Here is a 13,828-nt window from a genome sequence, read left to right as displayed (position 1 = left end):
GTGTTGTTACGTTTGTCATGGCTAGTTAAAGCTGTATATTTTAATCACATCACAGAAAAAACAATCATTATGATCAAGTGCTGATGATAAAAATATGATTGAAATCATTAGCCCATTTCTAACAAAGGTCTTTATAGTAAGTTTTAAAAATCTGACTGGATTTTAGAACCTAGAAATGCCTATCAAATTGAAAACGCTTATTTGCGACTTATCCAACTTCTAAATTTATCTTGAATTTTTGTTTTAGTGGATGAAACGAAACTAGCGTTGCCTGTGCTGGTATACATCCATGGTGAGAGCTACTCCTCAAGTTCCAGTCACCCATACGATGGAGCTGTCCTCGCCAGCTACACGGATCTCATCGTCGTGACCTTGAACTTTCGGCTTGGAGTCCTTGGTAAGTATTGGTCGTAAATCTTCATTGGATTAAGGGTTTTATTGCCCCATCAATAATGTTTAGTTTTATATAAACGCAGGATATATACCGTCATGACTTTATATAGGACATTTAAAGCGAATGAGACATGTATGTTGTTATTTATACAGTGAAGTATTTTTTTGCTTCAGCATTATATATAACAGCAGCATTTCTTGAGTAATAAGAATAATTAGATTAGCAATTAGTTCCGTATACGTAGTCAAATTAAATGGTATTTTAAATTACCAAAACGGTCCTGAAGCCCATGAATAAAATGTATATTTGCTGAAATTTTGTTCACAATTGCCTCTAAATGTTGTTTGTATCACACTATATAGCTTCTACTTAGAGTATTGTGACTACAAAATTAGGGTCTTGGAAGCTACTTACTGGAAGAATGTAAGGAATTCTGAGAATTAAACCATGTACGAGAATTCTTGTGAAAAGCATTAAAGAGAAACATGGTGTTGCTGTAATGTTATCTTAACTATTCTAGCCTAATAAATAAAATAATCTGCGTGTATTAAAATAATAAAGTATCTCTTTTTGATCTTAAAATTACCCCTGTTATATTAAAATATAACTTATCTTTTGACAATAAACCGTGACACAATAAAATAATTTCATAGATACCATAACCCGTAATTTTAAAACCAAGATACAAATAGGCGACATAAAGTTAACCAACATGGCCAATAAAACATAAAAAAATACTTCAAATCGCTTCAATATCTCATTCTCCGTGGCCAAAAGCCATGAAAAGTAAAACGAACGTAAAAGCCCGAGCGACATTTTTGTTCCTCCGTCAACAATATCTTAACAAAACAATCAAATTTTAAACCACTTAAACAAATCAAGTCTACACAATTTAAGAGTCCAACACAAAGTTTAGATTCATCTTCATTTGAATAAGTGAATTAAGTGAACGTCATAAAGTCGACGTCTTATTTCGTAAAATACTTGAAAGTTCAACGCTCGACCGAAGTTGGAAGAATTCTTCAAATATAATCAAGTTTTATTTCCATACTTACTCATCTTAGAATAAAGTGAGTTTAGTCTATTAGCTGCTTTTGATCCCGGAGGTAATGATTGCTAATAATCTACAAAATTATACATTTTGACCTTTTAAACCAAATATATATTTATATTTATACAAAATGAAGACTTCCAATTTGCTTAATTTTGATCATATTTATATTAATGATGCGCTAAAATATGTCCCCAAAATGATTCCTTGGGAATTCCTATATTAGTTTTAAGACCTAAGAAGGTAATATTTTTCTATAATAATAAATTTCGCGTACAAGCACGATCACGTGTAAGACTCTCGCGACTTTCTCATTAGAATCAAAACATTACAAAAATAATTAACAAACAATATCAACAAATCTATCTGTTATAATGTCAATAGCTTAACAAAAGTCGTAAAATATCACTTACAGTTTATACCTTTTTAACATACTGCCGCATTGCGGTCTTTTTGCTTTGGTCCCAGTAAATTAGTAAAGAGTAATAAAAGTAAATTATTCAACATCGTGACGTTAACTTATCTGGGTCATATTTATAACTTTATTAAAACTAATCTAAAGAGATTAGTTTAAGTGGGAGGAAAACTATTTTCTCAAGATAGCCCTAATTTTGTTAGAGATGGTTAGAGTTAGAGCTTCGGTACTTAAATTGTATTACAACTGGTATTTAGGTCCCAATTATAAAAACTAATCCATTAAGTAGATAATAATATTAGAATTAATATAATAATAATGACTACCTCGTTGGTTGAGTGACCGCAAATGCGACTGCCGGACAACGGGTCTCGGTTTCGATTCTCGGGTCGAACAAAGTATTACTGGGCTTTTTTCGGCTTTTCGAAAATTTCTCAGTAGTAGAACGGAGTTTGGAATTGTGCCCAGTATATGGCAATAGGCTCATCCCCTATTATATGAGACTTATTACACAAATGGTGAAAAGTGGGCATACATTGTATAGCGGAATTACGTGCCATAATGTGCACCTCTGCCTACCCCTTCGGTAATAAAAAGCGTGACGTTGTTTTTTTTTCAATTACATTATACGTAAAATTAATGGTAATTGATAAGATAACCAATAAAATCCACGTCTCTTGGACGTCATTTGGTTCAATTATTTCATTCGTATTGCAAATAATTAAATCATGCAGTTTGATTTTCATTTATACACTGATGAACTCAAAAAGTATATCAGATATCGTCGGCAAATTCAATTTGTAGTCATAAATGCTTCGATTTATAGTTACCGTGATATGTTTACTATGTAGCAATTGGCAATCAAGTTGTGATTGTGTAGGAATATAGAAACAAATATGGATACTAGTTTATGCTGTCGACTTTGTATGTTCGCTTTGTGGTTTTATACCTGGATTGGGGGATCAGAAGTTTAGTATTTCGTATTGTCTAGGTCAGATATCGAGACTTTGTCTTTCAGTTTTAGACACAGCGTGAATTTTTAAGTGCTTTTCTTATTATTTAATTAACTATTCACATATATTGACTGCACGGTTGGTATGGTAGCTGGGCAACCGGCTGCTGCGCAACGTGTAGCGGGTTTGATTCCCGCACGGAGCAACTCTTTGTGTGATCCACAAAAATTGATCTTTCGGGTCTGGGTGTCATGTGTATGTATTACATATTAAATTGTATGTTTGTAAACGCATACACGATACAGGAGAACGTCCTAGACTGGGGCAACGGTTTTTCAAAAATATAAAAGAAAATATATTTCAATATTTTGTCTTTCAGCTTTGGACACAGTGTTATTTTTAAGTGCTTGTCTTATTATTCAATTAAATATTCACATACATTTATCACTCGGTTAGGTTGAATACAAGAATAGAATGCAAAAAAAAAACAAGAATGCTGTTAAAATTCTTCTATCTGTATAGAGCATGTTTTACATTCAAAACAAAGCAATTTCGCATTCTGCAGCTGTAGAATCACAGTTCTGTATAAATAGAAAACAAATGGCAGACTGTTGCCTCCAGGCACTTTCCTTAATCCATCTCAGTTGACTAACAAATTGTGCAGCATGCAGCTGATATAGCGCGCGTTTTCTGCTCTCTTGAATCAATTGAATAATCAAAACAAACGTGGAAAGTGTACATATCTTATTTCTCCCTGTTTAAGTAAAAAACTAGACGATTAATGAACCATGGAATGAGTTATGTATAATAGGGAGTGTTAATTTGCTTCAACTGGGCTTTTAATTACTAAAATGTTGAGAAATGAAAACCTTTTAACACTCATCAACTCCCCAATCTCATATATGTATTTATCACTCCCTCTACTTTGGCTAAATGCTCTAGTTATTACAACGTAAATGGAACTTATAAACTAAAACTAAAAACCTAAAACTATTCCTATAACTATATAACGTTACTATAACGAGAATCGAAGACAATGACAGCATAACACAGGACTTCTTTTGTTTTTAAGGATGTGACAGTAAAACACAGTATTTTGTTTTGACTTCGACATATATACCATGTACATCTCAATAGGATTCCATATTCTATTTTTATCCCAGAATAATGTGACTAAAACAAAAATAAAACAAGTCCACCATAGTACATGTTTCACAAAATATTCCGAAACAAAGTTTTCAAAGTACATTCGTGCGTAATGAATGTGATTTTATTTTGTTGCTTTTTCCGTGAGCTGTGTAGATACAGGCGTGTTTCGTTCCATTTCAATTCATTTCAACGTTACTCGCTGTTTGAATTAATCCCGCCCCTTGAGGATAGTTTGAACGCGAAAATATATTGGGAATAAAATTTCTAGGTATTTGGATCGCAAACGTTTTGTAAAAGGGTTATGACGATATGATTGCTTTATGTTACTTTTGATGAATTCAGTATGTCATGTGATACTCGCGACTGTTTTAGTTTCGGTGAAAAATTTTACCAAAATATTTGCTCTGAGGTGAAATAATACCAAGTTTTCTAGGCCACCGAAATCCTAGCATAAGAAAAACAAACCGAATTATTTAAATACGCCAACTGAAACAACAACTGTTATACTGAGCGTAGTGCAGTCGTTTCACCTACATTTTACTTCGAAATAACACTAGCAGATGCGGCCGGCGCAAAACTTTAAGCAGTCTGTAATTACATTTCCATTAGACTCTCTACTTCCTGCACACAACGCCCAAAAACAAGTCGGTTAAATGTACCAATTTTTGCAGGCTTTCTCAACGCAAATCCAGCGCCGCATCTAAAAGCAAGGGTTGCAAACTACGGCCTGATGGATCAGATAGCGGCCTTACATTGGGTGCAGCAGAACATAGCCCTGTTTGGAGGCGATCCAACCAACATAACACTAATGGGACACGGTTCAGGGGCTGCCTGCATCAACTTCCTCATGATATCACCCACTGTAATGCCTGGTAAGAAAACAATTTTCTTTTTCATAATCTGACAGAATTTAATCAATATTATTAAAGTATGCATCGGGGAGAAATAAATCAGTAAGTGTAGTCATAAATGGAATATTTTATAAGATCATATTTTCAAGAGGCTACTATGAATCTGAAAGCTGTAATGAAGCTATGAATATTCAGAATTTCCTATCAGTCTAGAAACTTCAGCGGTAGTTAAGTCTGTAAAAATATATTGAAACTAAGCGTAATATTTCTAGAGGAAACGTGATATTGTGGTGGTTCGTTTTAATATGAAAAGATTTATGAACACTCGCATCGATCTCGAACAAAAACTTTTCAATTACGTTATTAATTTCTATTCTGTTATTCTTTTTGGTTTTGGTAAACATAAATAATGAGTTTCTTACTCAAATGATTGCGTCGATAATTGATTTCCCTAATGTATATGCTGAAGAAATTTGCAACAAAAAAAAATTCTTAATAACTTTTAAAGTGAAACGTTGTTTTGCAAATAATTGAACGGGTCTCAATCCCGATATAGATCACTTCAAACAATATTATAAGAACACTTGCTTTGAAATTTCGAGAAATAAATCCGATCAAGTAACAATAGTTTCTATAGACGCCTTGATCCATTCTCATAAGCACACAGAAAGGGATCCAAGAGTTACAAATCCGCCAAAATTCTGACGAGTCGAAAAAAATGAACAATACATTTTAGGCGCAAATCTTGAAAGGAAAAATATAGTATTATCAAATATATCTTTAGAAATAATACCTTTTGTATGTGTGTTATATACGAAATTTCAATTTCAGGTTTATTCCATAGAGCGATCCTTTTATCCGGGTCGGCACTTAGTTCGTGGGCTATTGTAGATGACCCAGTGTACTATTCACTGAAACTAGCGAAGCATATGAACTGTAGCATACCGGACGACCTCTCTAAAGACCACGAAGTAATAGTAGACTGCCTGAGGGAAGCAACAATAGAAGAGTTGTTGTCAGCAGACATATCCCCTCCCAACTTTTTAACTGCCTTCGGACCTTCAGTGGATGGAGTGGTCATTAAAACGGATTTTGCAAAAGACTTCCTAACAATGTACTCTACGGGAGACTTTCCAAGTTTCGGACCCCTAAACAACATGAATATTAACCTAAATGTTCATAAGAAAAGAAGTGATAGCGGCAGAAGATTGTTTCAAAATAAATACGATTTGTTGTTCGGAGTTGTTACCAGTGAAGCGCTGTGGAAATTCTCGGCTCATGATGTGCAAAATGGGATTGAGCCAGATAAAAGGGATCGGATGTTAAGGTAGGTACTTTTATGAGTTTTGTATTGGTATTATTAGTTTTGTAGCAGCAGGGGATTGTGTTATATCAGGAAACGAAATCAAGGAAATAATAATGTTTTTCTTACCGAATTATTTAGGAGCGTTTGCAATTTTCGTATTTTCTGAACATTCAATCTGATTGTTGTGTCAATTCATGACTATCTCTAGTACTTATAAACAGTTCATTTATTAAGTACTTATAAAAAAAAGTTTAAATATGATTCATGAAAAATATCTGAATTGGAATTCACTCTAAAACTATGATCGGGAAACATATGGTTCCTTCCGTCACGGATACACACATGTCAAACACTGACACGGTTTAGCCAAACCGACCAAAATCGGCTGACCATGCTCCATCTATGCTTGGGCGACGCAACGTTCAAAATCAGTCGCGCGGCAAAATTGTACCACATTGCGCAACTACTCCGTCTCCGTCGTCGGGTTCTCACCTTTAAATTCAAGGGGTGCGTCACAGAACCGTCAGCTCATCGGTCCGTTAATAATCTTATTTATAAACAGATTTCAAACAGCTGCCTTGGCGTGTAATCTCAAAATATAGAACATGTGGGTACATTATTTGATGTTTGTGCGAACACATTAAGTAGGGTATTACATAAACAGTTTGCTGCTTACGTCGTACGAAAGTAAAACGATAAATTGTTACTAACAATAGCAAAGTTCTTTAAAAATATCTGAACAAATATGGACACAATAATTTTAACATGTATTGTCTCAAGTACTAAAACAGTGTTTATTTTCCAGAACATACGTGCGAAACTCCTACACCTACCACTTGAGCGAGATATTCTACACAATCGTCAACGAATACACGGATTGGGAAAGAACGGTAGAGGTTTGTTTATCTATAAGCGTAGAGATATTGTTGTCGGCTCCTTGAGATTCATGTTGCCCTTTCAAGAATGCCTTTTCGTACTCTCAATACGTTATTCGAGAAATTCCGAGCATTTAGCGTCCCTAGCTTTGAAATTCAGAATCGGTCTTAATCCTGTTGACAATTCACAATTAATTGTTTCTTCTTTAACTTCTACGAAAAGTCTTTGAACTTTGTTATTTCCTCTGATTTGTCACGTTCCTAATTAATTTCATTCGAAGTGATGAATCGCTTTTCTAATTCTTTCATTATTTCAACTCATTTTGAAAGGTTTTTGTGATTTTTATTAATGTTTGTTTTCGAGATCAACTTGAAATCTTAATTGTTAAAGAAAACTGTCATAACAGTTTAAATGAAATGTTTATGTGCTGCCGAAATGAAAAGTAACTGCCATTCAAGAAATTTAATTTGGCTGCCAAGTTGTGGGCATCAGTATGCCAGCAGTGAAACTTCAACAACTGTCTCGTTTTAAAACAAAAAAGCCAAAATGTTCTCACAAAATTCACGCCAGCGTCCAATCATATCTCACTTAACGATATTAGTTATCAGAAGTATAAATTATACTTTTTAGACTTCAATAACAATTCCAAAGGAATATAAAAGCTAAATCTCAAACGGTTGAACCCCAATCTCTAAGATTTGATTTCGGATTACTTCTTCAATTATTCGACGGGGCTCCCAAAATTAAATGAGGTAACAATTTCTGGAGAACAATATTGTGATTCTGAATCGTACACTGTATGTAATATGGACGGTTATTGTTTGTACTACATTTGAAGGTCACAAGTCCATTACCATAGATTTATCATATTTCACTGACGTGCGTGAGACAGTGAATCTTATTTGGAGACTGATATTTCTGATGTAGTTGACTAGATTGATTTGGAAAATATTGTTATGTCTGATGCAGATGTTTGTTCTCAGAATCCAATCAATACAAGAGACGCGACAGTAGCAGCTTTATCAGATGCTCAGTACGTTGCTCCATTGGTTCAAAGTGGAGATCTTCTTAGTGGAGGGCCGAAACCAGCTCCGAATGATGAAGATGGGCCACGGAGACCGACGAAAACATTCTTCTACGTGTTTGACTACCAAACCAAAGACGGCTTTTATCCTCAGGTAAGGAAGTAAAATAAGAAAAATATTTTTGTTGCGTGAAATTTTTGGCTCAAGGTCAAACGTTATTTTTACCAGCTTACCTACTGCAGAAAAATTAAACATAGCCCTTGTATTAAGGAAAATGAAACAATTGCTATTGCAACGTAGGTACGTTTGTGTCTTCAAATTTTCACTTGGGTTGGGATCAATTATATTACTTGTTAATTATAGAGACTGAAATAAACGCAAGTGATATTTTTGGCTTCTATTCTGTGAATTATTCGTAATGAAAGTTCCAATTGTGTACAGTCACTATAAAAACAGGAGTTTCAACAACCCTTTGATTGATTGTTTCATGATTCTCAGAATATTTTGTTATAATTAATGATCCTTTTGTAATCGATCGTCATAACTGTTTCATTGTGGCAATCTCCAGGTACAATACAGAATTTGTCGAATCTGATATCATTCTGAGAATTAATTTAGCTTAATGAAAACTTATAAGTCAAATAGAAAATATTATATTAGTTATTTGTATTTAGGTAAGTCATTTAACGATATCTCAATATCTCTACAATGAATAGATTGTTTCTTTCTTTTCGTAATTTTTGTCGATGGGACTAGATTTTTATGGTAAAAGAAATTAACACGGTTCTTTCTTCTAAAGACCACTACAGAATCAACTTGCACGGTACTCTCACATTATCTTCTATTTCATTGTCTGAACTATGACCTCTGAGTTTGTTTCGGCATTTCTTTCTCAAAGTAGTCGGATAGGAAAGCCGGCCTTATCTAGCTATTTGAAATATTAACGTGTAAAAGTGTTATTTTATAACCTATACTTACAGAAATAAATATCATTTATCATTAACAAAAGTACTCTGAGAAACGTGAATAAAACAGCATTGCTGTTAAGCTGGTGCAGGCCCATAGTTTCTAAAAGAGTATCGTTGCGATCTGCTTATTTGACAGTTGACAACTAATGCACCTGTGCACTAACTTTTGCAATATATTAGCTTCTCGCTTGAGGTATTACTTTCTGGAATTCGTTTTCTTTTTTTTTTTGTAGAACTTTACCTTATTCTAGCATTTCTCTCTAGTAGATCCCGATCTTGTAGGAATATTTTGATAAAAAAGGCTTGCTTTTGTCCTTGAAGTTACTGCCACTACTACTGTTATTAGTACCACTAGGTATCTAATTGGAAAATCTTTGTTTATCCTTTCAGGATCTTATTGTTGTAGTCGAAAAAAAACTCTTTGTAAGAGTTTCTAACCGCCGTACTCAGAGTCATTTAATGGTTACTAAACTCAATCTTTAGCAATTGTTTCGATACAAAATGGGTACTAAGAATTAGTTTGAGTAGTCTCTGAGTGCGACAGTAAACTTCATACTTATCTAATACCAACTAAGAATACTGAGACAACTGACCTTTTGCTCACATTCGAATTCTTTAACAACAATAATTACACCAAACGGTAAAATAAATCTTACTTATGATCCGGAATAATAAACCGACCAATATAATACCCGAAATTAAATAAGTAGGAAGATAAATAAATGACTGCGTGGGTAATTAAGGTTACGTTTTATACTCCCGGCCTAAAATTAAGCCATTAAATCTGGATTACTTCTTTGATATGTGACTGTAATAGAGAAATTTATTGGCCCTGTTTATTTTAGGACTTAATTATATTTACTTAGGGTTTCGGTTTTGTTCCTCGAAACTGTAGGCGGGAAGGTGTTTATAGTAGGTATGTAATTGAATATACTAGAAGGTTTTAGTTTTGACTGCCTCGTTGGTCGAGTAGTCGCAAGTGCGGTTGCCGAGGCAGGGGTCTCGAGTTTGATTTCCGAGTCGGTCAAAGTACTACTAGATGTTTTTCGGTTTGAGGAGAAAATTGTGCCTAGTATACGTAAATAGGCAATATGGCATATACTACGTATAACACAAATGGTGAAAAGTGGATGTACAATGTATTGAGGCATTACGTGCCGTAATGTGCACCTCCGCCTACCACTTTCGGGATGAAAGGCGTTACGTATAAGTAGTGGTATTATTGGGAATCTTGGACATTAAAAAAATACTTTTGGTCTATCCTGAGCTTCACAAACCATTCAATATCTGTGCTGTAAGAACACATGGTTACAATATCTGGCTGTAAGTATCTCATAATTTTCAAGTAGTGTTTTATCCTTGATCTAAATCTGAAACGAAATTTCGTTCAGCAAATAAAATCGAATCTTTTACCTCGATGTTATGTAACATGTTTCCTCTTAAACACAAATGCCAATAAATATCCCAAAAAATATATATCGTGAGCTTACATGGTGATTGTACTCTGTGATTATCCTCCCACGAAAAGTTTTAAGGTCGTGGTTGAGGAAAACGGTGTTCACAGTCGATAGATTATCTTGTCACTACTATGTTACGTGGTTTGGAACAATCCTTACGTAATTCTCGCTTGTAATATGTCTGATAATATCAAATGTTTTACGTATTATCTTCCTTAGGCCGAAACTTTGTTGCGGGAATTTGTTTGCGTTTCTCCTTACAAATTGAGATATTCGAAAGATATTTTTAGGGGTGCGCGGTTGGGAGATTCGAAAAGGTTTTTTGTGGTAAGACATTGACATGATTATTATTGAACATTGTCTGTAGGTACTGAGAGTCTCTGTTTTCAGCATGTAGACTGGCTCGTTAGTGTATTTCTGGGCCGATAAGAGTATTATTGATTAAGATTGATTGAATGATTGCTGCGATTCGGAATTGCGAATTCGGGAATACTCCACGTTCCCGAAAGATAAAAGTATCCTATCACTCAAGTCAGCACTTACTCTATCTGTATACCAAATTTCATTAAAATCCATGTAATAGTTGCAGCGTGATTGGCAGACAAACATCTAAACAAACATTTACATATAATAATATGAATCGTGAAAAATTAGAATTTGTAAAAGAGACTACTTTCCTGGGAATCACCGTAGACGACAAATTGCAATGGGGTCCTCACATTACATCTCTAGCGGGACGATTAAGCTCTGCAGCTTATGCTGTCTGGAAAATCCGACAGTTAACCGACATAGACACGGCAAGACTAGTGTATTTCAGTTACTTCCATAGCATCATGTCGTACGGCATTTTACTGTGGGGACAGGCTGCTGACATTGAGTCTATTTTTATTTTACAAAAGCGCGCCGTCAGAGCTATCTACAATCTTGGTCGTCGCGAATCTCTCAGGGAAAAGTTTAAGGAGATCAATATTATGACCGTTCCATGTCAATTTATCTATGAAAACATTATGTATGTTAGGAAAAATCTAAACTTGTTTGACAAAGTGTCTGACAGACACAATTATGAAACTAGACATAAGGATAGATTGAGCCAGCCATTCTTTAGATTGTCAAAAATAAGTAAGTCGTTCATGGGATTCGGTGTTAAATGTTATAACAAAATTCCAGAGGAAATAAAACACCTAAATGAAAGACAATTTAAATTATGTATTAAAAAAACGATGTGTAGATTAGCATACTACAAATTGAATGATTATATAGAGGATAAAAATGCTTGGAGGCAGGCTGGTCCAGCTCCACAGGGTAACGAAAAAATAAAGTAATTCCAATAATGTAATAATAAAACCATGTTATTTCAATTTGTTCTGTTAAATTAGATACAATCATTGTAAATGTGAGAGCCCTGTAATTAGCTAAAACTGTATTAGACTAGTAGAATGCACTTGTGTCAGCTTGGAGTTGTCATGCTCACTCAAAGGTCTCATTGGCGGTGGCACGGGCATTGGATCGCTCGATTCCCTGCAACATGGTTGAGTTGGGCGGTGCTGGTGTACGTGTCATGTTCGTGAACGGGCGCTGTCAACTGGGACTGGTCAGCTCCAGACTGCATTAAGATTGTTGTCCTCAGGGTTATTTTCTTTTTCTATCACTTTGACTAAATATTAGTTTTACATTGTTCTCACATAGTTGAAGCAATCGAAACAATGTAACCATGAATTGTATTGTGAATCTGATTGGAAAAGAGTAACCTATGGAGTTTCTTGCTCGTTCTTCTCCATAGGAATCTACACTTTGGAACGAGCAAATAGCTTCACTAGAGGACTGACCGACAGACTGACGTTATTAATATTATTATATTTGCTTTGACGTTCAAAAGTGCCTTCCTGGTCTAATTGAAATAAATAATTTTGACTTTATGAAATATTATTGTGATGTGATTTTTAAGGGTGGAGTTTGGAATTTATATACTTTTAACATAATGAATGTGGGTGATTATTACACTACACGATGCATACTATATTATGCACCTCTGTCTTCACCTTCTGAGACAAAAAATTACGATATTGTTTTTACGTATCGAGTCAAATCATTACAATACTACAAACTTGACCTTCACTGAACTTCCAGCAGTTGGCTTCTGCCAGGAAAACAAGCTAGCAGACTTGGAATCTATCCAAAAAGAAGTGCCATGAAATAAATTCTCGCGATAAGTTTCGTTTGTTTAACGACCACAATATATCCAGGTGTTGGACATTATTCTTAGATAAAATTTTATTAGCTCTATCAATTATCATTATTTTGTTGGTTATGTTAATTGAATATGTGGGTGACTATGTTGTTGGTGTGCTAATTGTTAAATAAATAAATAAATAAATTGGGACTTTCGGACATTTTTCAATAGCACGAAGTCTGAATTATGCCCAATGTATGACAAATTATATGTTGATAAATTATATGTTTGTATACGCACCCACTAGTCATGGTGGTCCAGAGGTCTAAAACGTCCGTTTCTTGTGTATGAGATCGCAAGTTCGAAACCTACCAACGGCAATGTACCAATGTAACTGTTTCCGAGTTATACGTACTTTCTAACATTATGTAGACGCCACTGACAAGCGGAGAAGGAAAACATCGTGAGAAAATCTGGCCTTATAATTTCCAATTATAAATTTGAAATCGCCAATCCGCATTGAGCAACGGTGGTGATTATTGCTCAAATCTTCTCTACGTGAAAAGAAGAGGTCTTTAGTCAGTAGTGGCTACTTATAGGCTGTTGATGTGATGTGTGACACACGAAACAGGAGAATATCTGAGCGTGGGACAGCGTTAATATAAAAAAGAAAAGAAAAATAGAAGTGTCCTGTATCCAAATACTAATTTATATGTTTTGTTCCAGAGAATGGGAGCAGTCCATGGTGAGGAGTTGCCGTATGTCCTTGGAGCTCCCCTGGTGGACGGCTTCGGTCACTTCCCTCAGAACTACACCAAGTCTGAAGTTGCTTTGTCGGAATCCATCATGCTCTTCCTGGCCAATTTTGTGAAGACTGGGTAAGTACAAAAAGTCTACTTTAAGATATATTTAATTATCTATCAGTTTTTGCAAAAGCGTAGATGAATCAACACTCTCTTTTCATAACTATCTAAGATATTATTATTACTTGTTAAAGCCATTTTAAAGTCCTAAGTTGAAATTAAAAATCATAACAATTATTTTACAATCCAAATTTCAATCTCACCTCTCCCTCAAAATTATTTTGTTAAACATAATATAAGATGATGTTTTTGGTTAGTGAGACGTTTCTATTCAAAAACAAAACACGCTGCACAATATCAACGTTTAATATTCACGAAATTAGTTTGCGAGACAAAGGGAATGTCATTCC

General features: G+C 34.7%; 1 protein-coding gene across 2 annotated transcripts in view; it reads left to right on the top strand.

Moving 5' to 3' along the window:
• Nucleotides 1–13,828, top strand: part of LOC118262926 (neuroligin-4, Y-linked) — an 88,060-nt gene that overhangs the window by 70,699 nt on the left and 3,533 nt on the right. The window contains exons 4-9 of one of the 2 annotated variants that reach the window (XM_035574612.2): nt 248–397; nt 4,634–4,834; nt 5,645–6,140; nt 6,925–7,009; nt 7,979–8,173; nt 13,342–13,493. In XM_035574612.2, coding sequence (XP_035430505.2) covers nt 248–397; nt 4,634–4,834; nt 5,645–6,140; nt 6,925–7,009; nt 7,979–8,173; nt 13,342–13,493 — 1,279 coding nt within the window. Of the gene's footprint in view, nt 1–247; nt 398–4,633; nt 4,835–5,644; nt 6,141–6,924; nt 7,016–7,978; nt 8,174–13,341; nt 13,494–13,828 lie in introns of both variants that reach the window. The other variant, XM_035574611.2, reaches the window with a different exon arrangement.

The sequence above is a fragment of the Spodoptera frugiperda genome, chromosome 12, assembly GCF_023101765.2.
Source record: "Spodoptera frugiperda isolate SF20-4 chromosome 12, AGI-APGP_CSIRO_Sfru_2.0, whole genome shotgun sequence".
NCBI lineage: Eukaryota > Metazoa > Arthropoda > Insecta > Lepidoptera > Noctuidae > Spodoptera > Spodoptera frugiperda.
This window is presented reverse-complemented; position numbering and strand designations above follow the sequence as displayed.